This window comes from Diaporthe amygdali (genome assembly GCF_026229845.1).
Source record: "Diaporthe amygdali strain CAA958 chromosome Unknown NODE_10_length_1141467_cov_65_626103, whole genome shotgun sequence".
Classification (NCBI taxonomy): domain Eukaryota; kingdom Fungi; phylum Ascomycota; class Sordariomycetes; order Diaporthales; family Diaporthaceae; genus Diaporthe; species Diaporthe amygdali.
Window position 1 is genome coordinate 90247 of NW_026517030.1, and position 27288 is coordinate 117534.

The following is a 27288-nucleotide window of genomic DNA, read 5'->3' on the forward strand; positions in this document are numbered from 1 at the left end:
CTCCAATTCTGAGAGCTGCAATCTCCATCCGACTTCCCCCACAACACTGCAATTTAATTCTATGCCCCGCTCGACATGGGACTTCGGCGTTACGATACTAGCCGCCGAGAAAAACACGCGGAATTACCCTGAACAACTATTTTGCACCACCACGGCCATGACGCGTCCTCCTTAGCGATCCATCAACTTGCAGATATGTAGACACTTCGTGCTCGGATCTCGGAGCGGCGTTGTACAGACAGCTATGATGAGAACTCCGATCGTAGGCACTCGTACCGAGGTTTATAACCGGGCGAGGTTGCGCTTTAAGCTTAAATTTGTGGTGGACCTTAAGGTGGTCTCTTGAAGTTAAAATCAGTGTTTATTCCGTCTGAATCAGCACTGTGAGACAATATCGAATCTCACTTGGTGTTCAATCACCAGCGGCTAAGATGAGATCTTTGTCCTCCTTCACGGCATTCCTCGCTGCGATCGCCCCAATTGCCCGAGCGGTCACCCTCGAAGATGTCTGCACGGCCTCCTATGTGGCATCGCACCTACCGGCCACCGGCTACTATGGGGACTATGCGATCAGTGTGAACGCAGAATCCATTACGGCAAACCCTGTCACCAATTACACTGTTGGCCCTCTTGACTCACCGATGTTTCCAGCCGCTAATTTCGACTACTGTAATGTGACTTTCACCTACAGCCACGATGGCCGCGGCGACACCGTTCTGTTGACTTTCTGGCTACCCGCCCCTGATGCCTTCCAGAATCGATATCTGTTCACTGGTGGAGGGGGATACGCGATCAACTCGCGGCTGCAGTCACTGCCTGGCGGCGTGATGTACGGGGCCGTGGCTAGTCAAACGGATGGTGGTTTTGGCGAGTATCAGACAAATGCAATCTCTACCTTTCTAGTTCAGAACGGCACAATAGATTGGCAGAATGTGTACATGTTTGGATACCAGGCAATCCGGGAGCAAAGCCTGCTCGGAAGAGAATTCTCAAGGCTCTTCTTCAACCTGACTGAGACTGACAAGCTGTACAAATACTACCAAGTAAGTCAATCAAGTGCTTGCAATTGTTGTTTCCATTTCAATGCACAGATTTCTAAACAATTCTACGCAGGGCTGTTCCGAGGGTGGTCGTGAAGGCTGGAGCCAGGCACAGCGCTTTGACGACGCCTACGATGGGGCTGTCATAGGCGCTCCTGCTTTTCGATTTGCCTTCCAACAGGTTCAACACCTTTACGCCAACGTGGTCGAGCAGACACTGGGCTATTATCCTCCCCCATGTGAGCTCGAGAAGATCATGAATGAGACCATCAAAGCCTGCGATTCTCTCGATGGGAAGACAGATGGCGTGGTCTCGCGCACCGATTTGTGCTCTATGAATCTCGACCTCAATGCAACGCTGGGTCTTGCGTACTCCTGTCCTGCAGCACCAGCGACACCGTTTAGCTCTGCCACGCCTGCACAGGACGGAACCGTCTCGGCCCAGGGAATTGCTGTGGCGCAGAAGATCCTCGAGGGTCTGCATGACGACGATGGCAAACGGGTATACTTCAGTTACACACCCTCTTCTACCTTTACCGACGCCCAGACGGCATACAACAACGAGACGGGCGAGTGGGAAGAGTCCGTGACGTCCCTTGGCGGATCGTTCGTGCAAGTTCTGCTGAACCTCGAGGAGGGCGCAAACTTGGCAAACCTCGACAATGTCACATACAGCACGCTCCGAGACTGGATCTGGAAGGGATGGAATCGTTACAACGACGTTCTGATGACCAATTGGCCCGACATTTCCCCGCTCAAGAACGCAGGCGCCAAGATTCTGCATTACCACGGCGAGTCTGACTTTTCAATCCCAACTGCCTCTTCGGTGCGGTACTACGAATCCGTTCGCTCGATTTTGAATCCGGGTGCGACATACAATGAGAGTATCGAAGCGATGAACGACTTCTATAAGCTGTTTCTCGTGCCAGGTGCAGCACATTGTACCTACAATCCTTATGAGCCAAATGGACCTTGGCCACAGACCAACTTGGCGGTGCTCATCGACTGGGTAGAGCACGGCAAAGAGCCTGTCACTCTGAATGCGACGGTTTTGCAGGGCGAGAATTTGGGACAGAGCCAGCAAATATGCGCGTGGCCTCTCAGGCCGCTCTGGGCGAACAATGGCACTTCTATGGAATGTGTATATGACCAGAGCAGCATTGATAGCTGGCAGTATGACCTGGATGCATTTTCAATGCCTGTGTACTAAAGACAACCTTTAGTGGATGGAAAATGTCGCATACTCAATTAGCGGCCCTATTGAACTGAATCATGGGAGTTGAATCGTGCATTGTGTCCTATCCGCGGATATTTGCAGGGCGCAAGTTTCCCGCGTATTTCTCCACCCGACTCTGCTAAGCGGTCTCACGTTAAGGCTCACATTTCTCCGTGGCGCGTTTCGGGGATAAAGCGCCCGAAATACCACATACCAAGAAAGGGGAGAACGACTATCATTAGTGGACGTCCATGGATCATTTGGACAATGTTACGTAGGATGGTCCTCTTCCATTCCAAAAGGAGAGCGATTCAATAAACACCTGCTGCCAGGTTTCGTTCATTTCTTAGTACTTCTAGGCAGTTGTGACACTTTTTTTTTTTTTTTGCTTCACTTGGCGGATTGCTTTATCGTACGTCGCTCTTTTCACTTAGAACTCGCTATGGCGCCCCTTGCGTCGTATGTTGGAGCCTGGCTCATCACGGCCTCACTGGCCCGCGCTGCTCTTCCGGTGCAGTCTCGCCAGACGACAAGCACCTTCACTTCGACTGGAAATCCCATCTTGGCCGATGGCTCGATCTACTCGGCAGATCCAGCACCAATTGTGGTCAATGATACGGTCTATATTCTAGCCGGTCGCGATGAGGCCGGGCCGGACGAGAATAACTTCATCATGAACCAGTGGCAGATATTTGAGTCCAAGAGCGCAACGCCTTCTGGAGGAGAGTGGACTCTGCATCAAGATATCGCAGAACCACAGACACTATTCAAATGGGCGAGCCAGGGCACTGCCTATGCCAGCCAAATCGTTCTTGGTCCCGATGGCCGTTACTATCTCTATGCTCCTGTCACTCAGGCCAATTCGCCCAACTCGGATCCATTTGCTATCGGCGTTGCTGTTGCGAGCAGCCCTCTTGGCCCTTTCACAGACGCTCATCCGTCCGGCCCTATTATCTCAGAGAGTGTGCCGTCACCAGGGAACAACATCCAAAACATTGATCCTACCGTGTTTCTCGATACCGACGGTAAAGTGTACCTCTACTGGGGGACATTCGGGCAGTTGAGGGGTATTGAACTGGACACAGACATGGTCACGGTGAAGAGCAGCACTCTGGTGACCGTCAACTCCCTCACAGGTTTCTTCGAAGCACCTTGGTTGATGAAGCGCAAAGACACGTACTACATGCTCTACGCCGGGAACAACGCTGGCCCAAACTCGCCGTGCACGCCAACCAGCTATCATGCGTGCATCGCCTATGGTACCGCTTCAAACCCTCTCGGCCCATGGACCTACCGCGGCATCGCATTGGATATCGTCTCTTCCACAACTTCACACCCCGGTGTCTTTGAGCAACCCGCAGGTTCAGGAAAATACTTCCTCGTCTATCACACCCGTGATGCCGCTAATGGAACTCATTTCCGCCGAAGTGTTGCATTCGACCAGCTGAACTGGGATGACACCACGACGCCCCCGTCTATTGAGAAAGTCAACCCGACCAAGCGCCCTGGACCGCCGCGCACGCCAACCCGCAATATTGCACCCGCGGCAAGCCCATCGTCGGCGAACGGCACACCAATTCAGTATTGGGTGGCGGCCATCAACGACGGCCGCGTAGAGGCCAACCCTCTCCCACCGGATTATTGGAGCTCGTGGGCTGACAAGTCACCATCCAACAATACCTTGACATATACGTGGAACACAACAGTGCAGCTCAACGGTGCGGCCATCGCTTTCTTTGCAGACTCGCCCGCCGGCTCGACTGCAGGTGTGGCACCTCCGGCTTCGTGGTGGGTCGAGTATCTTGCGGACAACGGACAGTGGTCTCGAGTGGCGAATAGCTCTGCATTCTCGACTGCGGTCACTGACACTCCTGCTGAGACTAAATTCACAACGGTCTCGACGAAGTCTATCAGGGCCATCCTCAACCCCTCGGGTAGGAGTGGAGCCTATGCCGCTGTTGGTGTCAAGGAATGGTTCGCATTCCAGCCTACTGCGTCGTAAATGCTTTCGGGGAACACAGGAAGGTGATCTGAGTTTCTACAGCGGGCTTTTCAATCCATTCAAGTGGTAGGGCTTCAAATCCCTATGATGAAATTTCATGTCGGACGCGAATGGTCAGCTGCCAGTATGCTTGAGAACTCCATTCACTCTTCCAGTACATACTCAAATGAGAAAATGGGGGCAATGTACATATGGATAAGCCACCAGTCAATAGATTATTTTTCTCTCTTCAAAGTGATCATCTTCCGTCGACTGATTTCAAGTTTACGTTCTCTTACCACGAAGCTTTCGAGTAGTCTTTATGGGTTACAAAGCTAGTATGCTCTTGTAATTGTGAATTCGGCCATCAAAAAGGCTCCACTTCTAGCAAGCAAGTGTTGTTGTCTCGTAGCGTCCTTACACTATAGTACCAGCATCTTGCATCCTCAAATTTTGGCAGCCGTCTTCTATCATAACCCAATGATTAATGATGTGTTGTTCGAACCACTAGACCACAGGTCATATGTGCATATAGTTCAACTAATATAAAGTAGGTGCCTAGTAGTACCGTGGAAGCCACAACTTCCAGATTGATACAGCTCCCTTGACACAGAATGTTCACTTCTATTTTTCATATCAACATCGGGCAGACATTCCTGTCTAGGGAAAGTCTCCAAAGTTTGAGAGGTTGTTTGCAGATCTGAATTTACTACTTCAAACTTAAGTATACGAAAGTTAATTTGAGATGAGGGGAGAAAACACAACTTCTCAGCTACCAGTAGACCACTTCAATCGGAATAAGGGTCTTGGGCCAGGTCATATATTTCGGGTATGACACGAGTTCTCATAGAACTTACGTGGATGATATGACTCTGGATTTGTACTGGCGCGGCTTTTCAAAGGTCCCCCCGTTCATCCAAACATTAACTACAAGCCAACCCCTGCTAACAGGGTAGCGGCGGTGAGCGAGGAGAACAACGTCAGTACGCTGAACCGCGACTATGAGTATCGAGCACATTTCGGACCTGAACCCCACTTTCGCTCGGTCGGATATAGCCAGGGGGCTGTAGACAGGTGCCGCTGACGTACACGCCGACAAGGCAATGTTGTTCCTTGGCCTCCGCACATGTCAAGCAACATGTATCGAACAGTTCTGCGTACTGTATGCAAGCGTGCTATCACACCCGATCAGACGTTCTACGACAGGCGATGACACATAAATCAAGTCTTACGTGTTGTATCCGCAGTGAAAGATCTGATTCGAGCTGGCGATATTTTACTGATTGTCAACTAGTGCGATTGCACCATCGACCCACACCCTTCCATCATTGCAAATACCCCCTTCCAATGCCTTGCAACTAGCGGAAGCCAAATGTCGAATGCCGGCAGTTTTACTAAATCGAGCAAATGAGCGATATCCGAAATGCAGGGGGACGGTTGGTCCGGAAGGAGAAGACATATATCTGCGCGATGTGCCTCCAACGTCACAACAACTTGCCGTCTCTGATGATCAGACGTTGATGTCCCGACGTTCATGATGTATCGGTCCCTGATATCTCTTGGTGCTTTCGCGGCGTCGCTCGTTCAGGCGGCGCAGCCTAACATCCTCTTTGTCCTGACTGACGACCAGGACATCGAGCTAGGGTCCCTGAACTACCTGTCCACGGTGACAAGTCGCATTCAACAGGAGGGTAAGTGACATTCCAGCTAAGCACAGTCCAAAGCGGGGATGCCATGAGTTTAACATCGCTGCCCAGGCTTCACCTTCAACAATCATTATGCGACTGTTGCGCTGTGCTGCCCTTCCCGCGTTGCTATGCTCCGCGGGCAGCAGGCACACAACACCAACAACACCAATGTCCAGCTTCCAGGTGGGAGCTTCCAGAAGTTCCAAGCCTCAGGGGAGAATGATAACAATCTCCCTCACTACCTCAAGAAGGCTGGCTACAGGACTGAGTTCATCGGCAAGATCATGAATGGATATGCCATCTACAACTACGACACACCACCAGCCGGATGGGACCGATTCGATGGTATGCTTGACCCATGGATGTATACCTACAACACGCCGGTCTTCTCTATCGATGGAGCCACGCCGCGATACTACAACGGCTCCTACCTCCAGGATGTCGTTCGCGCCAAGGCCGTCGACCGGGTGGAGAAGCTCATCGCCAATGAGACCGCGACCGGCGAGCCCTGGTTCCTGCTGGTCGCGCCGACAGCGCCTCACCAGACTTTCAACGACACCGGCAAGTGGCCGCCAGTGCCAGCTGCTCGCCACGCGGACCTGTTCCCGAACGTGTTGGCGCCTCGCACGCCCAACTTCAACCCGGCCACCAACGACAAGCCCTCCTGGGTGGGCAAGCTCCCCTTGATGAACAGCAGCGTCATCGAGCGGGTTGACGAGGTCGCGCGCGCTCGCGCCCAGACCTTGCAGTCTGTTGACGAGATGGTCGCTCACTTGATTGATGTCCTCGAAGAGAAGGGGGAGCTTGACAACACTGTCATCGTCTACAGCGCTGACCACGGCTATCATCTGGGCCAGCACCGTGTTCCCTGCGGGAAGACTCTTCCTTACAAGGAAGACACGCATGTCCCTTTCCTGATCCGTGGACCTGGTGTTCCTACTGGCCTGTCTACTGATATCCCCTCGAACCACATCGATATCGCTCCGACCTTGCTGGACTTCGCAGGGCTGGACGAGTCCGAGTGGCCGAGCTGGCTGGATGGCCGCAGCCTTGTTCCGTACTTTGCTGCCGGTACCTCGAATGGCACTTCTACCAGCACAGATGTTTCCCTCGTTGAGACCATCAACGTTGAGTACTGGGGCAACGGCATCATCGAGATATCGGATATGGGATACTCCACATCTGTGGCCAACAACTCGTACAAGACCGCCCGCATCATTTCCAAGGACTACAGCTACATGTACGCCGTCTGGTGCACCGGAGAGAGCGAGCTGTATGACACGGTGGCGGACCCGTACGAGCTGAACCCCATCATGGCGAACAGCTCTACCGAAGCTACCCGCCTGACGTCGCGACTCAACGGCCTGATGCTGCTGCTCAAGACCTGCATTGGCGACTCATGCCGAGCGCCATGGTCGGTCCTCCACCCCGACGGAACCGTCAAGTCCCTCTCCGACGCCCTGGACCCGCGCTACGACCTGTACTACTCTTCTCTGCCCAGCGTCCGGTTCGAGATCTGCTCTGCGCAGTACAACCTGGCCAACGAGGCGCCGTTCTTCAGCTCCAACTACTCCACCACCCTGGGCGAGCTGACCACCCCTCACCAGGACGCGGAGGACTACGGCGTTGGTTCGACGCCCAGCCCCGGAGACAGCATTGGCTGGAACGGGACGCTCTTCGGCGCTGTGTATGAGCCGCTGGACGTGATGGAGGCGAGGGCACGGGATCTCACGATAGACGAGCTGAATTGGCAGGCGACGAAGAGCCGTTTTAGATACATGTCCTGAGCCAGCATGGGGGTAATACAGTAATGCAATCTAGTGTCAGCTCCGGAAGGAGATGCCAAATGTTACATCGGTTCAAGCCACCTTTCCGCTCTACACGCGTACGTATGCAGCCATGCACTGTGCTGGTGTGCGGCCGTCATAATACACCATGGAGTGAGCCGTAGAATGCCGGGTATAGGGCCGACATTGACTCGTGTCAAGGGGGCTGCATATTCGGATCGATGATCGGACGGGAATTTCACCTGATTGCGCGAGTCTTGGTCTTTCGCAGCAGGGGTTTCCCAGCGTGAAGCTGATCTGTAATATTTCTCGGCAGATGCTTGCTCAACCCGCCCATGGGAAAGCGCAACAGCTTGATAGACGTTGAAGCTGGTCTAGAATAATGGAACTGAGCGCGACGTGGTCGTACTGGCAACGTCGAATACTCGAGCCTATCTTTCCTTGTCGATGGTTTTTTTTATTCAATTAATGGCTATGAAACCTGGTCAGCGGCGGGTAATTCCTGAGGTTCTTGTTTCGATTCTGAGCACATAGAGATCGGGCAATGCTGAGGACAGTGAGCTGACCGAATTCCCAGAATTGATATGCTCCATAGCTGAGAATTGCGACCTCTATGCCGGGCTTGTTATAGAATGGTAGCCATATTGTATGCCAACTTTGGGTATTGTAGTTTCTCGTACCACACAGTCTACTCATCCAGGCAGAGCCAGAGTCAATGAGCTGCGAGAGGACCGAGGGTTACAGTTGAGACATTTTCAGGATAGACAACTGCACGGTGACAAGTTGTGAGAACATAACTGCTTCTGCCCTGAATAATGTTTGTATGCCTGTGCGAATTTCGACGCCCATTGAGTCAAGTTCAAAATCGACGCGAAAGGGTTGGTCTTCAATGTAGTTTAGATGGTGCTGAAGTTTGCATTATTTAATTACTTTTGATGGCGAAGACAAATGTGTAATAATTTTCCGCGAGCACCTGTCAAAAATACCTTCATGCTGTGAGTGGATGTCGACCAAGTAAGACTCCCCGTCGTCTGCAGAGCCTAATCCTCCTGAAAAGACTTTTTCTCACAACACTATCTTGCTCAGTCGTAGGTGTCTATTTTCTGAATCTAGGCCTAGACGGGCAGGTTTCCCATCCCCATCAAATCAGCCCCCAAAAAGTCGTCTTCGTCGTGATTGAACAAATGTAGATGGAACTGCACACCATCAAGCGCAAGCTCTTTCTCTAGTGCTTCGACCAGCTCCGGAAGACTGCAATTGCCCCCAGAGATATTCACATCAGTGAGTGGAGGCATGTGAAAGTATTCAACGCTTCGCAATTTTGACATGCATTCTTTTCGGACGTGCGCGCGGATTATGATCCCAAGAAATTGGAGAGTGCAGTCGGCATCACGTCTTGGTTCACTGTCAACAAGGCGCAAGATTTTGATGTTCGGAGGCAGGACACTCGGACTTCCCCCTGCAATTTGCCGCGTCATCTCATCGCAGTGCTCACCAGAGAAGAAGCGGGTATCGAGAGCTAGATGCTGGAGTCGATTTAGACCCAATATTCCGCGTGGTAAGTACTTGGAGATGCATCTTCTGCTCATTCTTGAAGACGATAGCACCTCGAGATGTTCCAATGCCGGTGCTTCAAGGCTGAGGCAGTGACCGAACAATTCCGGGTCGAATTGGTGTTCCTCGTCAAGGGACCAGGTACAATCTAAGTGTAACACAACACTCTTTAGCCGCAGTGATGTATCAGAGTTCAAAAAGAAGTCTGCTGCGATTCCCCAGCTTTCAAGAGAAGTGACAGAGTCTGGAATGTAGCCCCAAGACGTAATGTAGCCGTAGCTCCGGATTCGCATCAAATTTGGAGCATTTCTCAGAACCGGAAACAAATCTAAAACATGGTAATTGTCGTGTAAGTCCCAATGATCGGGGTCAAGCAGCTCACACTGCAGCTGAAGCGTTCTGAGGTTCTGCAAAGGACTGTGCTGAATCCTGCCGGAGTCAGACATTTCAGTTGTGCCAGCATAGTTTGAGTCGTCCACGCGACCCCAAAGAGGGGCTGAATCATATCGTACTGCGGCCCGCAAAGAGATCGAAGTGATGTTGGGCAAGAGACAGAGGATTAGAGCGAAAACTGCATGGCTCGTGGAAATTAGTGGTCGGCGGGAACCAAAGCCGAAAGCGGTGTCAAAACCGAGCCGGCCGTTGGCTTTCAACCTGAGCCAACGGTCGCCCATGTTAAGGAGGCTTTGAGTTCTGATGTCTTCGCAGTTCTCAACTGCTGAGAGCAATCCGTAGTCCTTGTTCGGAGTCTTCATTTTCTCATTCGAATTGTAGTTGTGTTTGAGATCAACCAAGCAGGTAAGGTCTTTAACGTATTTGCACAAGTTCGGATGCTCCAATATTGTTCGGAGGAAATAGACAAGACTTTCGGCTCCTGGACTTTGATGATCGGTGGGTATGGGATACCGAGGATCAGTATTGGGACCTGTGAAATAGATGGAGCCATATAGAGCCGGGGTTACGACGCTGTGAATGCCTCGACAAGTCAGGGAGAGCTGCCGGAGAGTTCGAATGTTGTCCCTGACGGAAGGGCTGACGTTGAATCCTTTCAACGGGTTGTGTGGCTCGACGGTAACGCAGCTACAAATGGCAAGTATTATCTCTGCGGGAAGAAGAGGCATTGTGCTTTTAGGCTTGGACTCTGTCGACGGCTGCATTGTGACCACGGGACAAGGTGTGCCTTCGATGCACTCTCGTTGATGGAGTATCCCTTGTCGAGATTGCGGATCGGCCGTGCTTCGTCGAGGTTAGGATTGGGGTTGATGGTGGAGACAGGATGAGGGCGTTGTTAGGTATTGTGGGAATGAGGTATCTTGGTAGATGGAGAGAACTCGGCAGGGCTCCGAGAAGTGTTTCAGGCCAGTTGGCAGACAACGCTGAGGTTTGGAGGCCAGTGTGCACCGCTGTTGGGATGGAATGAGCAGCAGCACAAGTGTCTAAGGCGGAGTATCAGCATAGACAAGGATAGCAACAGAATCGGGACTTCAGACCTATGAATGCTGCTTGTATCCTGTTTCAGCCTGGATGGTTCAAACTCGCGGAAGGATCAGAGGATATGGGTGGCCGGCAGACGGGCAGACTGGAGTGTTTGGTACTCTGTTGGATGCGGACTCGGGTCGGAGGGGGGGCATTCTCATTGCTGTCATGTGCAAAGGTCCACGATGGTACCACACATTGCACCAGGGCAATCAACCTTGGACCTGGAAAAGTGTAGAGATCCTTCAAAGGCAAAACACTCTCGAAAATCATCAAGGTCGAGGCTCAGGCAGTTCGTAGCTTCCTTGTTATGCCCAGGTAGGTGAAGGAGGCAAGAGCACTGCAGAAAGGGCTGGGCGGACCTGGACCATGAGCGTTGCATACCTATCTAACGAGGTATCTAGGTAGGTAAGTACTCAGGTAGTCAATCAGCCAAATACTTGGAAGCGTCGAGAAAAGAGAATTGTGACTTGAGATTATCTGCTGATTTGATCCTGCACTTCAAGCACCTTCTGGCTGAGCGCCCCGTCTCGAGCCCTGCACCAACGCGGCGGCCTCGATGCCAGCCCTCCTGCCAAACGTGGCCCCAGACGTCAGGCCGCTGCCGCCAGGGTAGTTCTCGTAGAACAGCCCGCCAAGCATCTCGCCACAGCAGTAGATCCCGTGGATCGCCTTTCCCGTCGCGTTCGAGATGACACCTGACGTCCGAGGGTCCACAGCGAGACCACCAAAGGTGAACGTGACGCCACAGCACACTTTGATTGCCATATATGGCCCATCAGTCAATGGCAGTGCCCAATTCGACTTTGGTATCCGCAGCCCTTTGCCCGATGACTGCGTCGACAGCCCATCCTTGACTGCCGGATCCCACTTCAGATCTTGGTTTTCTTGTCTGTGTCCCGACACTGCTTCGTTGTACTCCCTGACTGTGTCGACCAGTCTTGTTGCACTCTCGAGACCTTCTTTCTTCTCTAGCTTCGAGGCAAGCTCATCGATGGTATCGCCAAATGTCTTCCTCACAACCTCATCGCGATACTCCTCACTCCTCAACCACGGGATCCCTTGGCTGTCCCACACCTGGAATGCCACGCTGCCCGGCTGAGCCAGAATTGCCTTTCCAAATTTGGCATACGTATAATTCCTTATGTCGCTGCCCTCATCGAAGAATCTCTCCCCGGCCCTATTCACCGTTATACCCAAGGGATAACCACTCTTGGTGAACTCATTGGAGGTCTCCCTGTCGCCCGTGTTGGCCGGGCTATCTGCGTCCCAGGCAACACTGTGGCACCCGCTCCAGTGACCAACTTGTCTTGCTCCCAGTTCGCGAATCGAGATTTCGAGAACTTCTCCGGTATTGTATGGTGTTCCTCGCACATGTCCCAGGTCCCACCCAGGCCCGAGATATTGCGCCCTCATCCGCGGGTTCGCCTCAAATCCGCCAGCAGCCAGGATAATAGCCTTGGCACGGATCACAGAAGCCAGCCCATCCTTCCCTATAACCTCTAGAGACTCGAATTGCCCCGTAGTTGGATCTGTCACGATCTTCCTCGCGGCCGTTTCGTACATCACGCTCACGCCAACCTTGTCTGCCGCCCTCCGATGGTCCTCCATCAGTCCCTTCCCACCATCCTGTGTCTTCAGACACAAGCCACCCCAGAACTTGTATCTGTCCCCTATCTTGTATGCTTGCCGGTTGAAGCTCAGCTGGAACCGAACGCCATGGCCCGCAAGCCACTTGACCGTCTCGTTGCTGTCATCCACCAACCGGCGGCCCAATTCTCTGTCGTACCTACCGCCTGTGATGCGGTGCATATCGTTCAAAAAATCGTCCGAGGTGTAGGAGTCCAGGTCAATCTTGTTTGCCGTCTCAGCGTCGACGTTGTTGACAAGTGGCAAGACATCTTGCAGGCCGTTGTGTACGCAGCGCATAGCGCCCGCTGTGAAGTAACTGTTCCCGCCTGCCCACGACTCGGGACACTTGTCGATGATGAGCACACGAGGATGTTCCGAGCCGCCTTTCGACAGTTCCTCCGCGGCAGATATCGCAGCGCTGAAGCCGGCATTGCCACCGCCTACCACGAGGACGTCCCAGTCCTGGCTTGGCTGTGGCATCTTGTAAAAGCTACAACCTCGTGTAATTCTTGAAGCTTACAAAAGATGGTAGAAGCCGAAATGAAAGTGTGCTATGCAATTGATGCGTACGATAGGAATAATGTCAGCTGTTTTCACGTTTTTGGAGAGTATCGATCTGGAGCCGTCAATGACGGAGGCAATATTGCATCTGGCCGTCCGGTGCCGCTTCCGTGCGGGGACCAACCCCCGTCCGACCGAGACCCGATGACAGTGGGTGCCGAAATCGTTGACGAAATGCATGCTGGATGCGTAGCAAGGGCATAACAGTACCAGCGCATCACACTCGGTGGTCAATTTAATCCCCGTTTAAGGAGACGTGGAGCGGCTTGACTCGACCAGATCGGCAGCTCTAATATTTTGTTTACGGCTTTTTGCACCGGCCGCTCCCAAGCTCGACTTGTATTGTCCTGGTGCGCCCGTTCATGCTGTCCATCGTGGGCATGTTCACGTGCGAGTTCAACCCTCGAGTCTCATCGTTCTAGATCAATTCTAGTCACTGCGCCATCAGATGGTTTCTCTCCATTTCTGGCCCCTCTCTCCCAGCAAAAGCACATCAGCCTGCTGCAGGAACAAAGGGACGGAACTTTGGATGGTGTTTCGGACGGGGGCCGGGCAGCGAAGGTTAGCATCAATTATGAACTGCCGAAGAGTCTGTGCAGTATCCTCAACGGCGGGCTCACCGAAAAGATCTGATGCATAAATTGCTATGCATCAAAGCTCGCTAGGCCCATTATGTGACAAGGCCCAGCAGTAACTCATTCGCACCTTTAGACAAAGGAGAGACAATGTCACTCAAGGGCATGCAGTATGTCGTGCTCAGTGATGATTTTAGAGGAATGAATCGATCACCAGAGTCGACAAAGGCAATAACAGTGTAATTGTGGACCTCAAAAATAAAAACCCATGCCATACTATTAATAAAGCACAAGGCTGGTGGTAGCCGCACCCAATCGGCCAGTATAAAGCTTCATCCTCAATTAAAGTTCTGGGAGGCACAGCTAGCCGCTTCCCCACGGAGACGCTATGATCGATGAGCGCCGTCTCCCCTGAAACTACCCTTGCTAATCCAGGCGGTCCGCCTGAAATCGCACGGCCACACCGGACGAGGAATGCCTCTTCTGTCAATTTTCATGGAGAAGTGCAAATTCTGTAAGGGCAAACAGCCCGGATTAGACAGCACGAGTCAGCCCCCACAGCTTGAGCCAACCACGGGCACTAATGACAGCGAGCGGGACATTGCAGCGGTGACATTCATAGCTGAATATGAAATGAAGGGTCTGAGATGGAGTGATCTATGGACATGCCCGCCAAGCCACAGACCGGGACAGGGCGTCCCTGAGAAGACTATTTTTATTTTCGGCACTGAGAACAACACAGTCATGTCTCGACAGATAAAAGCATGGCAGCTACCTGATACTTTCCAAATAATCAGTATTCGTGATCATCAATCGTTCTCAACTCCAGCGGCTCATTGTGTCATTGTGAGGCCAGTGTCAACAGGCTCTACTTGGTCTTCTCTTTTCAGACACACTACCACTCGTTGTTACACAACTGCACTCACTCCGTAAGAGCCAGCCTCAACCTAAACAAATCACAATGCCAGCCCTCCACCAATTGGCTCGAGCAGCCCACAGCATCCCTGTCAGCTTCCTGGCGAGACGGGACGGCGACGATGACGACGATGGTGGAGACGGCATGGATGACATCCTCTCCGGCGGCGCCATAGCCGCCATAGTGGTCATCGTCCTGGCCGTTTTCTCCCTAGCCGCGTGCTGGTGCCTCTGCTGCCGCAGGCGCAAGCGCAAGGGGAACAACAGCGACGGCAAGCAGGACAGCCAGAGCCAGGAGGACAAGTACAAGGAGAAGGCCATCAAGAAGCTCATGAAGCAGATCAAGAAGAGGATCAAGAAGATGTTCAAAAAGGACAAGAAGAAGGATAAGAAGAACAACAAGGATGAGGAGCACGCCGACCTCAACGCCCCGCCGGCGTACGGCCAGGGCACCCACCCGGCCTATGGGGAGGGCGAGCGCAGTTTGGGATATGATGGGGGATATTACAACAGGCTTGATGGGGAGCATGAAGAGCGGGTGGAGCTGTCTACGCCCTATGTGTCCAAGTACGGCAACTAGTTCTTTGGTGACCGGAACAAATTAATGCTATTCGGCTTCCAGTCTTCGCTTCGATCCCTTGGCTTCCAATCCTCAAGTCCTCCTTGTGAACTCATCTGACACTAGACATGCAACTACTCATCTTGCCGGCCAATGCGTTTGTTTCACGATTCAAATATTTGGTGAGAAATTCTTTCAGTTCGAAGCCTGTGAATTGTTCACATGCAATTGTTGTTGTAGACAGAGGGACCGAGACAACAATCCATGGTCAAGTTTTAAGTGCCCTTGATAGGGCACCGGGATCGCTTTTTCTTTGAGTGTTGTCATTGATGGTCTGAAGTTTGGATGATATACCATGAGAGAAAGAGGGACTCTTTTTGGTACATCTAATATTTTCTTCAACCACGGTGGTGGAGGCCAACGACCTTTTAGAATGTCACGCCATGGTTGGAAAAGAAAGCAAATCACTACAGTCTGTCCAACACCACGAAGGGTCAATGAAGACTAAAGTTCCCTCTAGACTTGTGCGCAAGTAGAAATCTTCTGAGTTTGCCTCATGAAGTGCAGAGTGAGTTCTATTCATGTGCCCAAACAGATGACTGAAACTCCAGCTTGAATGGGAAGTCGATAATTGATAGTCTCGTGTTCTGCCCGAGAGCGCCTTCAACTTCTGTCCTTCCAAGCCTCCAGACCTGGAGTAGCTGCTGAGACTTCAAAATTGGCCGTTTGCACCTGCTTCTAAATTTTGAAGACCATTCAGCGCTGATGATGCTCCTACCTCAACCACGGTCTGTGGTACTGTAGAAAATTCGTGCTCGGCCTGCGGTCAACACTTCAGCCAGATCACTTCTGAAATCAATTGATTAATTTTCTTGCGATTTTGGTTCTCTTCCATCCCCAAAGCATCAGCATTGGAAGTATCTTTTTGAGCTTGAAGTTCCATCAGCTCGAGCCATATCTTCTTTCTCTGGCTTGTCGGCGTGTCCCGTCTACAGACCCATTTACTTCAGATCGAAGGGTCGAGCCTGAAAGGTCGTCTCTAATTGCAAACTTTCAAATTCAGAAACCAAAAAAATGGCCGAGAACGGCAAGGCAAGCGGCACACACACCGCCAGCGAAACCATGAGCCCTCAAGAGTCCGACATCAGTTCACATGAAGAGAATCCAGCGCTCGGCATGACGCCCTCCGTGTTCCCGATGTACAGTGGCGAGGAAGATCGCAGAGGTCGATTCCAATGGCAGACCCAGGTTCCTCAGAATGTCGCACGTCCTGTCGAAAATACCGAAAGTGAGAAATGGGCCATCATCGCCCGCCGTTCCCGCGTCTATGGCAACTCTGAAAGGACCTACGCAATAGATTCCATCATCGTCCAGAGCCCGCTCCTTAAGGTCCTGTTAGAAGATGTCCTCGGCGGATACCCAGGTGTAACGGTGGCTTTAAAGCGTCTTGTGTTCGTAGGACGGTAAGTCGCCTAGGAAGCTGAGTCACACCAGGGAAGAAACGAGGCGCTGACAAGTCCCCCAAAGCTGTGAACCACTCATTCACCGCTGGCCAGCTTTGCGGGAGACGATTGAGTCGATGCAGAAGAAGCGTCAGGACGGTGAAGGGAATGCTCACTTAGATGAGATCATCCTGCATGCGAAGCTTCTTGATGACCTGCTGCAAGAAGAGTTTGGGGAAATCATCCAGGCAATCACTGATTGTTAGTGCCCTACGTCCCAAACTAATCGAGGCACGAAGGTTCCTAACACAAGCACAGACAAGCACAACGGTGTAATCACTTTTCAGCACCTCTGGACGATATTCGAACCGAATATCCTCGTCTTCGCCCCATACCTAGGGCAAAATCGCGCTCTCCTGCTCCGAGAATCGAGTTATGACAGGGATAACGGCAAGCCTTTCTTCGATCTCATATGCTCATACGTTGACTTTGATGGAGAGCGCGTCGTGCCACAGAGAACCCGGTTGATCATACCGGATTTCAGTGGTACCATGGCGATCAAAAACCTGGCAGCGTTTCCGTTGAAAATGCATGGTCAATTTAAGCAGATGCGGACGAGTCTTGTTCAGCGTGGCTGCAAGTTTGAGTTGTTGGCTGGTACTCATTATCGCAATTACAGCGGCCCGGCATGGACACGCATAATGAGCAAAACCAGAAAACAGTACAATGTGAAAGGACGCGTGGTGATCGACGCATTCGCATTCAAGCAGTGCAATCCAGGTGACCTTAATTGTGTCAGTACAGCAGAAGTTCCAGACTCGGATGATATTGCCCAGTTCTCTCGCATAGTCAGGAATTTGGTTGGTGGCAATGACGAGGTTTCAGACATAGGCCATGGCATTGCCACCGATAGCAACGTGCCCGCGGGTGGCTCCTTGGAACGCGACGGCAACCTCAACCGCCCAAAACTCGACGACAGCTTGAAGCTCATCTGCTCGCCTTTTATCCGTGGCTATGCTCTGAAAGAGAAGAAATGGTTCTGCCTGTGCGTCGATGCCGTTTCAGAAATTGCCTTCAACGAGCTCGCGTTCTCCGACCTCAGACTAGCAGGCCAGCGAAAGGATCTCATACTGGGCTTCCTGTCTTCCAAGCAGTCGTACCGGAACACTTTCGATGATTTAATCGAAGGGAAAGGCCTCGGTGTCATTATCCTGCTTTCTGGTCCTCCTGGTGTCGGAAAGACTCTTACAGCGGAATCAGTCGCTGAGCAGATGAGGGTCCCTCTTTACAATTTAGCCGCTGGTGATTTGGGATTCGACGCGAGGAGCGTCGAGAAAGTTCTATCATATGCCATGTGGATGTGTACACGCTGGAACGCAGTTCTTCTCCTCGACGAAGCTGATGTACTGCTGGAACAGAGGAGCTTCCACGAGCTGGAACGCAACAAGCTCGTGTCTATCTTTCTCCGCAAATTAGAGTACTACCAGGGCATCATGTTCCTGACAACGAATCGCGTATCAACATTCGACACAGCATTCCAGTCCCGCATTCATATCTCTTTGGAATACCCCGAGCTCGACAGAAAGTGTCGCAAGGGCATCTGGGAGGTGTTTCTCAGGCGGCACGATGAAGCCCAGGAGAAGGCACGAGAGAAACCTGTTCCTGTTATCGCTAGCACATCCAAGGCATCCATGAAGAGGGCCCTTAGCCCTCCGACCTCTGCAAATTCTGATGCAGGCGCCTCAGCGGAAAATCATGGACCGGAGAATCAGCACCGCAAGCTTACACAGCCTCATCGGATCTCTGACAAAGAAGTCGACAAACTGGCTGATCTGAAGCTGAATGGCCGCGAAATCAAGAACTTCTTGAAAACGGCGCAGCTGCTGGCAGTCTACAGGGAAGAGGCTCTGGATTACGGACATATCCAGACTGCTGTGTCTGTGACTCACCATTTTCACACAGCAAATGTGGCCAATGAGGAGGCACTAGCGAGGGTCTATAACTAGGCCTGAGCTTTTATTTTTTCTGAGCGAGAAAGTATTGGACCATCATGAATGGAATTAGATGTAGCGGTATCACATTGAGGGGAAAGCGTTGTTGAATCCTACACCACTCAGCGTCATGTTAGCTCGCGTAGGAGTTGCTCAACACCTGAAATTGAGCTCTAGGACTGTACGAATTGCAATGAAATGCTAAGAGAGAATGAGCAAAGCGTGATCCTTTACTCCTGACTGCGTCACTGTAGCAGCACACCAAGCCCGTGCGCACGCGTGCGTTGATAGGATGATGATATCTTGACTGAATGGTTGGTTACTGGGTATACACATTTCTTAACATGACGTGGGAGAATAAGCATAGTTTCAAGATGGGATTCGACTTGCGGCCCAAAGTAGACTTCTATCCCATCGTGGACATTAACATAACTGTCATCTTTCCCAAATAGAACCGTGAGTCCGGTGGAGTGTTGCCAAGGCGGGGCTAGCTAGGGAGCCATTGTCGCAGGGTTGGCCTGGTGGGCTTCTGGAACATAGATTGAGGCCCTAAGTGATTGCGATCTCATTTCAAAAGATTGTGAAACAGGAGTTACCTCGTTTTGATACCGAAAGTTCTCGTATATGAAAGCAAAGTTGTTGAATTCAACTGACATCACGCGAGTGAAACGTGAGCGATTGGGGACACCGAATCTTGCCTGGGAGGAGACAAACGAGACGGGTTCTGGTAAAAATCAATAAATGGAGGCTCTTAGGCTATCTGAGGAATCGAAACGGTCTAATTCTTGTAACAAGGAGCTATTTATTATCCCATTTGTAGCCATGCCTCTCCGAGATATGGACCAATGGATGGTTGCACGTAGAAGTCACAGACCTATCCAGTCAGTGTCTCTATATAGTATGGCTCGGTGTGTGAATCTCCCGGGATGCGAGAGGGGTTGAGGTATTATAAGCTAGTATGCTTACCCGCCCAGATGGCGTTGGAACTCAGGATGAGAATCCTCTCATGCACAATGACGGCGCGGCGTACGGGCGGTTGAACTTCTGCAAGTGTCGTTCCGAAGTACGGCCGCTGAGGCCGTAATGTGTAGTCATATATATGCAGAGGATAAATACTTCAATTCTGGTCGCGTGTGTTTCGTAACAATATTCTTGTGTGACCCACAAGCTTCTAAACTTCCTCCTGAAGCAATAGTACATTAATTCCGGTCTCACTGGAGCACATCTGATGAGTTGCAAGATGGGAACCCGGAACGTCCCTCACATTGTCCTCACATTCCTCATGTCGCAAATAATCACAACGACCGCCATGAGTTTCGACTACGTGATTGTAGGCGGCGGTACCTGCGGTCTTGTCCTTGCCAATCGACTCTCTGAGGATTCCAATATTACGGTTGCGGTAATCGAGCCAGGAGAGGATGTACGGAACAACCCCAATGTCACTGATCCAGGAAACTTTATTGTTGCTTTCGATACCTCGATCGACTGGAGCTATCCGTCGACGGCCCAACCCGGTGCAGCAAACCGGTCTTTCACCTTCCACTCGGGCAAGGCCATTGGTGGGACGAGCACGATAAATGGCATGACTTACATTAGGGCTGACGCTGCCGAAATTGACGCATGGGAGACTCTGGGGAATGAAGGGTGGAACTGGGCCTCACTGCTTCCATACTACAAACGGACAGAGCGATTTACGCCGCCCACTAAGACACAGACTGATTTCGGTGCCAGTTTCAAGCCAGAGTATCACGGTAATCATGGCGACTTGAACGTAGGGTTTCGTTACGCTCTGCCGAATGGGTCATTCCATGAGCTTGTACAGAAGAGCTGGGAGCACCTCGGGTACCCAGTCAACCCAGAGGTTAACAGTGGTGAGACGCGTGGATTTGACGTTTGGCCAATGACCATCGAGAGAGAGTCAGATCTGAGATGGGATTCGGCCAGAGCATATTTCTACCCGGTCCAGGGCCGAGCCAATCTTGTTGTCTTTAAGGGAACTGCTTTGAGCATTGAAATGGATACAAAGCTCGTGAGCACATTTAAGAAAGCTACCGGTGTGCGATACATCGACGGCAATAATGTCACGATTAACGTGGGTGTCGATAAGGAAGTGATTCTTTCTGCCGGGGCGCTTCGGACTCCTTTAGTCCTCGAGATGTCCGGGATTGGCAATTCTCAGTAAGCCATTTGCCGAATAAAACATAATACTTACTGACACGGGTAAATACTCAGGGTCCTCGGAGACATTGGTGTAAAGACGATCATTGATCTACCTGGGGTTGGCGAGAACCTTCAGGAGCAACCGAACAGCAATCTCATCTTCGAGGGAACTTTGAACGTGACTGGCTATGCTACGTACGCGACATTTGGAAATGCCGAAGACCTTTTTGGACCTGTGAAAAACGCTGTTTCGGACGAGGTCAGCGCGAATTTGACTGCTTATGCTGAATATGCGGCTTCCAGATCTCGGGGTGGTCTAAACGTGTCTGCCCTCGAGGAAATCTTTCGGATACAGCACGACCTGATATTCAAAAAGAATGTCACCATAGCCGAGACTATTACAGCATCTTCTTCAGGCTACCTCCTGACGGCTTGGTGGTGTCTATTGCCCTTTTCCAGAGGCAGGGTGCACCTCGCCACATTGGACGCGATTGACTCCCCGTTGATTGATCCGCAATATTTTATTGCGGATATAGATCTGACTACACAAATCGCTATTGGAAAGCAGGCACAGTCTTTTTGGAACACACATCCTATTGCAGAATATATTTCTGGAAACCTCACGGCTGATCCGGCGACGGACGAGGATTGGGCTGAGTACATCATCAATACTTGTCAGCGTTTTCATAACCATGGCAACAGGTTTCTGAACTGACCAAGCTTTTAGTCGAGCCGAATTATCATCCTATTGGCACGGCATCGATGATGGCTAGGGAATTGGGTGGTGTTGTCGACCCCAATTTGAAGGTATACGGAACAAGCAACGTGCGCGTGGTAGATGCGTCGGTGCTCCCGATACAGATCAGCGGCCATCTTACTGCCACTCTTTACGCAATTGCAGAAAGGGCATCAGACATTATCAAGCAAAGTCTCTAGATCACAATACGGGGGAACATGTGTCAGGCATTTGAGTTCGGTGTCTTCTCAAGGGTCAATCAAGTGATATATACTGATCATTCTCGTTCCCGCACAACGAACAAGTTTCAATACATTATATCTACCAATTATGTATGAGCACATACAGACTTATCGAGGAACGCAGTGAATCAAGGAGAATAGTTATCAACATCCACAAGGCCTGGTACCCCTCTTGGCAACCCATTCCGAGAGAATGTCTGCATAATCCGCTGGCCCATATGGATCAGTTGCTTCGGCGAACCATCCTTTCTTTCGATGCACCTTCAGTCCCAGGTCGCCCATCAGAAGATCAAAGTATGGTACCGCGTCGAAAACGAAGTCTGGGAGTTGGCTGCCGCGACCAGCCGGATAACGCCATCTTCCAAATCGACTGTAAAGGACCGTATTATACTTAAGCTTCTCTGCGACTTCGGGGTCGGTGTCACTTCCAGGCTCTTGGACTGCAATATCTCCATCGAAAAAGGCCGAAATCCAGAGTGCCTGAAGATAGATGGAAGTCGCAGTAGAAAAGTTTGTAGCAAATCCTGTGAAGGCAATGTCTCTAGTTGCGAGGAACTTGGGCAATGGAGGAACCATGAATCGATAGAGTGTGTAAGGTGTGAGCCTAGTGTGGTTGGAAGGGTCGACTTCGCCTTGGAAGCGTGCAGACAACCCCTTGGCTTCAGCTAAAGGCACAAACTTCCCGTCAGATTTAGGCTGATCTCGTAGACGAGGAAAACGCGTGAGTATTTCGCTGTCAGCCTTGTGAACGAGATCTGACCTCCAGATGGGTTCATCATCGGACGGCACATGGGGCAGCCCAAGCTCTTTCTCAATTCCTTCAGGCAAGAATTTCAGGGGTGGAACATGCTTCCAGCCAGTGGCGCAGAGAAGCAGCTCAGTCTTGAACGAAGTCCCGTCAGAAAGATGCACCGTTGACGGGGACAATCGAACAAGGTCGGCTATGTGGATTTTGACAGTTCCGCTCTTGACCAGATCGAAGAAGTTCGTACTGTAGTTCAGAATCGAGAACGATGTGCCGCTGTAAAAAGCATCCGACCATGGCTTGAGCTTTTTGGTCTCCGGGTGCTTGTCGTACTCTGCTATGCGTTAGTCACCTGCTACGGAGCCCTAAGCGATACATTCTGGAAGGTTCCAACGAAAGGCGGATGGGCAACCGTAGGGGAAGGAAATTTGTACTGACGGTTCAGCGTAACGACGTCGTTGGTCAAGACCCACCAGAAGGCGCGGGTGATTGTGCGACCGATGCTTGTTTCATGCCAGAACCGTCTGATCCGGGTGTAACCGTCTGCGAACCCCCAAATACACGGGCTGAACCACGTCAACAGACGAGTATTTACAAGCTTTTCGAGCCACATTTTAAACGGCGTTACGTATGGAGGCGCTTGCCATATTGGCCCATGGCCACTCTCTACGCAACTATTAGTTTCATGGGAACGCATGACAGCTTCCGTCTTAAATATACCTCGTATCACCCAGTTCACTTGCACCCCCTTCGATGCATAAGCGTAAACACAGTCCCAAGCGGATTTCGGTCCGCCAAGGACTGTCACAGACTTGGCTGTGTCCAAAGTATTTGCATACTTTGGAAAATACTTCGAATGAAATATTGGTGAGGTGAACGTCTCCTCGCCGTCAAATCGGGGCAAGAACTCTTCTGATGACAGCCCCGTGGCAACCACCAATCTCGCCGCGGTGATCTTGATGATGCGGCCTTCAGCTTCAGCCACCATCTTCCACCCGCCCTCATCTCGATGTTCGGCGCTGATCACTTTATGCTGAAGCCGAATTTTGCTCGCGATCTCAAACTTCTCAGCATAGCGTGACAGATATTCGTGGATGATGTGCCCAGGAATGTGTTGACCCCTTTCTATACCAAACTCCTCGGGAACCAAGGGGAAGTCTGGGTATTGAAGAGTGCCGACCAGGTTATTGGTCTTCAAACCAGCTAGTATGTGTTAGTCCTCTGCTATGGAACCCGAATCGATCAATTCTGGAAGATTCTAGTAAAGGACAGATGAGTAACCGTAACGGGAGAATGATTGTACGTACGATATAGTCTCTCCTTCGCCCACTACAGTATGCGGAGTCAGCTGCCGAGGAACAACAAAGAAAAGATGCTCTGCTAAAGCGAAGGTACGATGCATGAGAGCCTTTGCTCGTAACTCCCTTGCTTCGCGACAAAACAAGGACAGAGCATAAAAATGATGGGCCGGAATGGAGAGAATGCCCCCAGAGAAGCTCTTACTGTGCCACCGAGGCTTGAATTTTGATCCAAAAGCACTACGGAATGAAGGGGATGCAAAAGCTGATACGTCTTTGCAGCGACTAGCCCTGCCCAACCTAGATGACGCTTGAGTTCAGCTGAGGTTTCACAACTTAGAGTTTTGGGGCTGGAAGCGAATCATACCAGCGCCAATTACCACAAGATCAAAGTCCTGCTCCATGGGCATCATTGCGGGTAGTGTGTAAATGTAAGCAGTATCATTGGCGTCTTAGGCGGTGATAGCTGATGAATCATAAGAAAAGAATAAGCCGTGGAAGCATCTAAATAACTGAAGTAAGACTCAGAGGAATTTTGCCGGGTTTTATACAGAAAGTAGGAGGCTAGGAGCTGCACATGCAGTGCAACCATCTTTGAGCCAATCTGCTTACGGGACGCATTTGGAGAAAGTCCCCTGCTTGCTTACAGCACATGTCTGAAAAGTGGGCTCTTATCTCCCATGGCCAGCAACTCTGCGTCGTTGTATGGTCTGCTCCCGATTTCCTTTGCCTTCCTCGCATTGGAAACCGTGTAGCTCCACTCCAAGAACAAGGCCATCAACATTGCGTACGCCCCAAGAGCCAGGCTGAGGCCGAATCCGGTTTCGTAACGCATGGCCTGGCTCTCAACATACATAAAGCTACCGACGATACCCCCAACGTTCCCAACTGCGTTCGTTAGACCCACACCAACTGCACGTCGGCTGGCAGGCGTGATATTGTTTGCGTTCCATGCCTGCGTGGTTGGCTGAATTGGGTATATCCCCATCATGGCAATAACAATTGCGGCCCAGACCGACCCGGCGTTGCTTGATATCGCCCCGTTCAGGGACAGCAGTATCGAGTAGCCGACCAGTATGAAGGCGCCTGGGACTACGATGAACGGCATGCGCCAATTCAGGCGATCGGAGAGCCTACCACAGATGAGAGCAGATATCGCTCCAGCAACATATGGTGGCGCAGACAGGAACTGGGCTTTAGTGTTGCTGAAGCCCATGGCCTTGGTGATGGTAGGAAGGGTGAATTTGAGTCCTACGGTTGGAGTTAGCTGTATCATCAAGGGTACGGTCTATGCTGTCGCGGAGGTGTCGTTCTGGTCGCTGTCAAGGGTGGTATTGCTTACCATACGAACATGAAGAGTTAACGATCAAAAATGACCCGTGGACGTACACCCTCCAGTTCGTCAAGACATTTTTGACCTCTGGCCAAGTCCGGGCTTTTTCCTCTTGCGCTCCTTGCAATTTTCCACCTTGCTTAATGAAGACCTGAAGTTCAAGAAACCGTATTTCTTCCTCGTTGAGCCACCGCTTAGACAGGCTTGGCGAATCAACCAGCAAGACGATAGTGGCTGCGCCGAGAAACACAGTGGCGATCCCCTCAACTAAAAATATCCAGCGCCACCCTTGATAACCAAAGAGACCGTCTAATTTGGCAATGACACCAGCCAGGAGGCCTGAGAACGCTCCCGATAAAGCAGACGCACAATAGAAGTAAGAGACGCGGCTTGCTAGGTCTCGCGGCATGTACCAGCGGCTACAAATATACACAGCACCCGGAAAGAAGCCAGCCCTGGTGTACGAGTGTCAGTATCGTCGCAATCGTATGGATAAGCTCTTGTGATTGGATGGAAAGGGGGCCGAACTCACTCGAACAGCCCTAGGAGGGATCGAACTGCTACCAACTGAGAAAACGTATTCACCAGGCCAGTGCAGGTCATCACGGCTCCCCACACAGAGATCAGTGTCCCGATATAGAGTGATGGCCGGCGGAACCTCTTCAATAAGATATTGCTTGGTAGCATGAATAAGATATAGGGGAAGAAGAAGATTGCCAGAGAAACATTGTACTGTGCACCGCTCAGTCCTAGATCCTCGATCAAGCCCTCAATCTTGGCGTTGCCAATATTGGCGCGGTCGATGTGAGCTATCAGGTATAAGATAGTCAACACGGGCACGAGGCGGATATCAACCTACGTACAGCACTCGTCATCAGTAGAAATTCACAGCACCGACCTGTAGAGCGGCTCCGCTCACCTTGCGTAAGATTCGCTTCCGTCTCTCGGTAGAGAAATTATCGTAGAAATCGGCGTCGTTAGAAGACAGACCCAACACTCGAAACCCATCAATCTCGATAGTAGACTCTGTGCTCGCGCTATCAATTGTCGAGCGTCTCGCACTAGCGATGTGAGATTCATCCTTTTCGTTCGGGTTCGGTGACCTGTTGATAGACATGGTTTCTGGAAATCTTATTTGGGCCGACAGCACGTGTGCACCCTGACAAGGCTTGACTATGAGTTCGACCACACACTTCCGTGGATCCGCACCTCTCAATCTTAGCGTAGGGCACGTTTTTTGTATATGGGAGGTGTTGCACATGTGCTGTTTTCGAATGTTGAGTTTTCCAGGTTGAACGAAACATGAAGCGAGCAGCAAAGCTGGGATATACATTTTTCTGACGCGCAAGTTTAGATGAACATCCTATTGAAGTTGTAAACTTGCAGCAGACGTCATCACAGCTCGTCTATGTCATCTTGCTTTTTAGCCTTACGATCAGCGTAACGATTCATACCTGGTCGCGATGATGGCGCTGGTGGTTATGACCGAGTTGAAGATTTGACTTCTACCAGGAGTACAAAGTGCAGACAGCAGAGTCAGGAGGACACATTATTTAGTCGAAATACAGACTCAGAAGCCTAACATAGCAATTGTCCGCCGCGTGGGGTGTTGCGCCGTCGTGGCGCTTGGCTGATGTGATCCTAGCCCACTCCTACGTACACTACTATGTTGCCAATCGGGATCAAGGATCGACGCAGTGGCCTGTTACTGTTCTTCAATTCTGTTGAGGCCGACTGGTCACATGCAAATTCGAAAGTCCCGAGCCGGAGGGAGCTTTGGCAGCCAGCAAAATGGATGAGTGGAGTCTTTCTGTGAAAGTGTTAAAGATGATGATGAGAAATGTAGCTGCTCATCTTGCACCTGGGTGCCGAAGTTGTCACAAGGCAGCTTCAATCGCTTTCAAGTGGGTGGAAAACGCACCTCGATGTTGTACGCATCGTGGATCTTGGTTGTCAGCCCGCGAGATTAACAGTGCATTACAAGAAGTTGTGACGCTGTGAACTCGTTATCTCTGAGTTTGGACCCTCATATCAAGTATAAATGTCCCATTTCTTAGATTAAGAAGCCTAGGTCTGTGATTTCTTGCCAAAAGTTGCAAAGCGCCGGCGTGCACTGTGACTTGAATTCTGGGCTAAGCTCGGCCACCCGGCTCAGCGGTGCCAATCGTGCGTCTAGGTGCGCAAATACAGTGGCCTGGAACAACACCCTCTTACGGGATAGATTCTTGGTGCTTGTTAATCGGAGGGGATCAGAGCGTCATATCTCCATGTCAGTCTGTAGATAAAGCTGAATGTGGCCAGTGAACACCTAACCCGCCGATTTGTTTCTCCTTTTTCAGTGTGTTTTGGCATCCAGT

General features: G+C 51.2%; 8 protein-coding genes across 8 annotated transcripts; 6 read left to right on the forward strand and 2 right to left on the reverse strand.

Moving 5' to 3' along the window:
- Positions 1–431: 431 nt before the first annotated feature.
- Positions 432–2250, forward strand: J7T55_008998 (tannase and feruloyl esterase family protein; the record flags this gene model as incomplete). The annotated part of the gene is made up of 2 exons (XM_053141916.1): positions 432–1043; positions 1114–2250. The coding sequence occupies 2 exons, from the start codon at positions 432–434 to the stop codon at positions 2248–2250; spliced, it is 1749 nt and encodes a 582-aa protein (XP_052994839.1).
- Positions 2251–2698: 448 nt separating this feature from the next.
- Positions 2699–4258, forward strand: J7T55_008999 (uncharacterized protein; the record flags this gene model as incomplete). Its single annotated transcript, XM_053141917.1, has 1 exon — positions 2699–4258. One exon carries the CDS (start codon positions 2699–2701, stop codon positions 4256–4258), a length of 1560 nt encoding a protein of 519 aa, XP_052994840.1.
- Positions 4259–5660: 1402 nt separating this feature from the next.
- Positions 5661–7712, forward strand: J7T55_009000 (uncharacterized protein; the record flags this gene model as incomplete). The annotated part of the gene is made up of 3 exons (XM_053141919.1): positions 5661–5673; positions 5752–5928; positions 5995–7712. The coding sequence occupies 3 exons, from the start codon at positions 5661–5663 to the stop codon at positions 7710–7712; spliced, it is 1908 nt and encodes a 635-aa protein (XP_052994841.1).
- A 3531-nt stretch (positions 7713–11243) lies between these two features.
- Positions 11244–13115, reverse strand: J7T55_009001 (uncharacterized protein; the record flags this gene model as incomplete). Its single annotated transcript, XM_053141920.1, has 2 exons — positions 11244–12840; positions 12895–13115. 2 exons carry the CDS (start codon positions 13113–13115, stop codon positions 11244–11246), a joined length of 1818 nt encoding a protein of 605 aa, XP_052994842.1.
- A 1356-nt stretch (positions 13116–14471) lies between these two features.
- On the forward strand, positions 14472–15005 carry J7T55_009002 (uncharacterized protein; the record flags this gene model as incomplete). Its single annotated transcript, XM_053141921.1, has 1 exon — positions 14472–15005. One exon carries the CDS (start codon positions 14472–14474, stop codon positions 15003–15005), a length of 534 nt encoding a protein of 177 aa, XP_052994843.1.
- Positions 15006–16058: 1053 nt separating this feature from the next.
- J7T55_009003 (uncharacterized protein) lies at positions 16059–18432 on the forward strand (the record flags this gene model as incomplete). Its single annotated transcript, XM_053141922.1, has 3 exons — positions 16059–16447; positions 16512–16687; positions 16745–18432. 3 exons carry the CDS (start codon positions 16059–16061, stop codon positions 18430–18432), a joined length of 2253 nt encoding a protein of 750 aa, XP_052994844.1.
- Positions 18433–19657: 1225 nt separating this feature from the next.
- On the forward strand, positions 19658–21513 carry J7T55_009004 (Glucose oxidase; the record flags this gene model as incomplete). The annotated part of the gene is made up of 3 exons (XM_053141923.1): positions 19658–20595; positions 20650–21251; positions 21305–21513. 3 exons carry the CDS (start codon positions 19658–19660, stop codon positions 21511–21513), a joined length of 1749 nt encoding a protein of 582 aa, XP_052994845.1.
- Positions 21514–21699: 186 nt separating this feature from the next.
- J7T55_009005 (nicotinamide mononucleotide permease) lies at positions 21700–26869 on the reverse strand (the record flags this gene model as incomplete). The annotated part of the gene is made up of 13 exons (XM_053141924.1): positions 21700–22634; positions 22739–22824; positions 23140–23503; positions 23608–23629; positions 23804–23816; positions 24246–24849; positions 24941–25198; positions 25301–25386; positions 25464–25786; positions 25851–26034; positions 26386–26436; positions 26592–26741; positions 26853–26869. 13 exons carry the CDS (start codon positions 26867–26869, stop codon positions 21700–21702), a joined length of 3093 nt encoding a protein of 1030 aa, XP_052994846.1.
- Between the last annotated feature and the right edge of the window lie 419 nt (positions 26870–27288).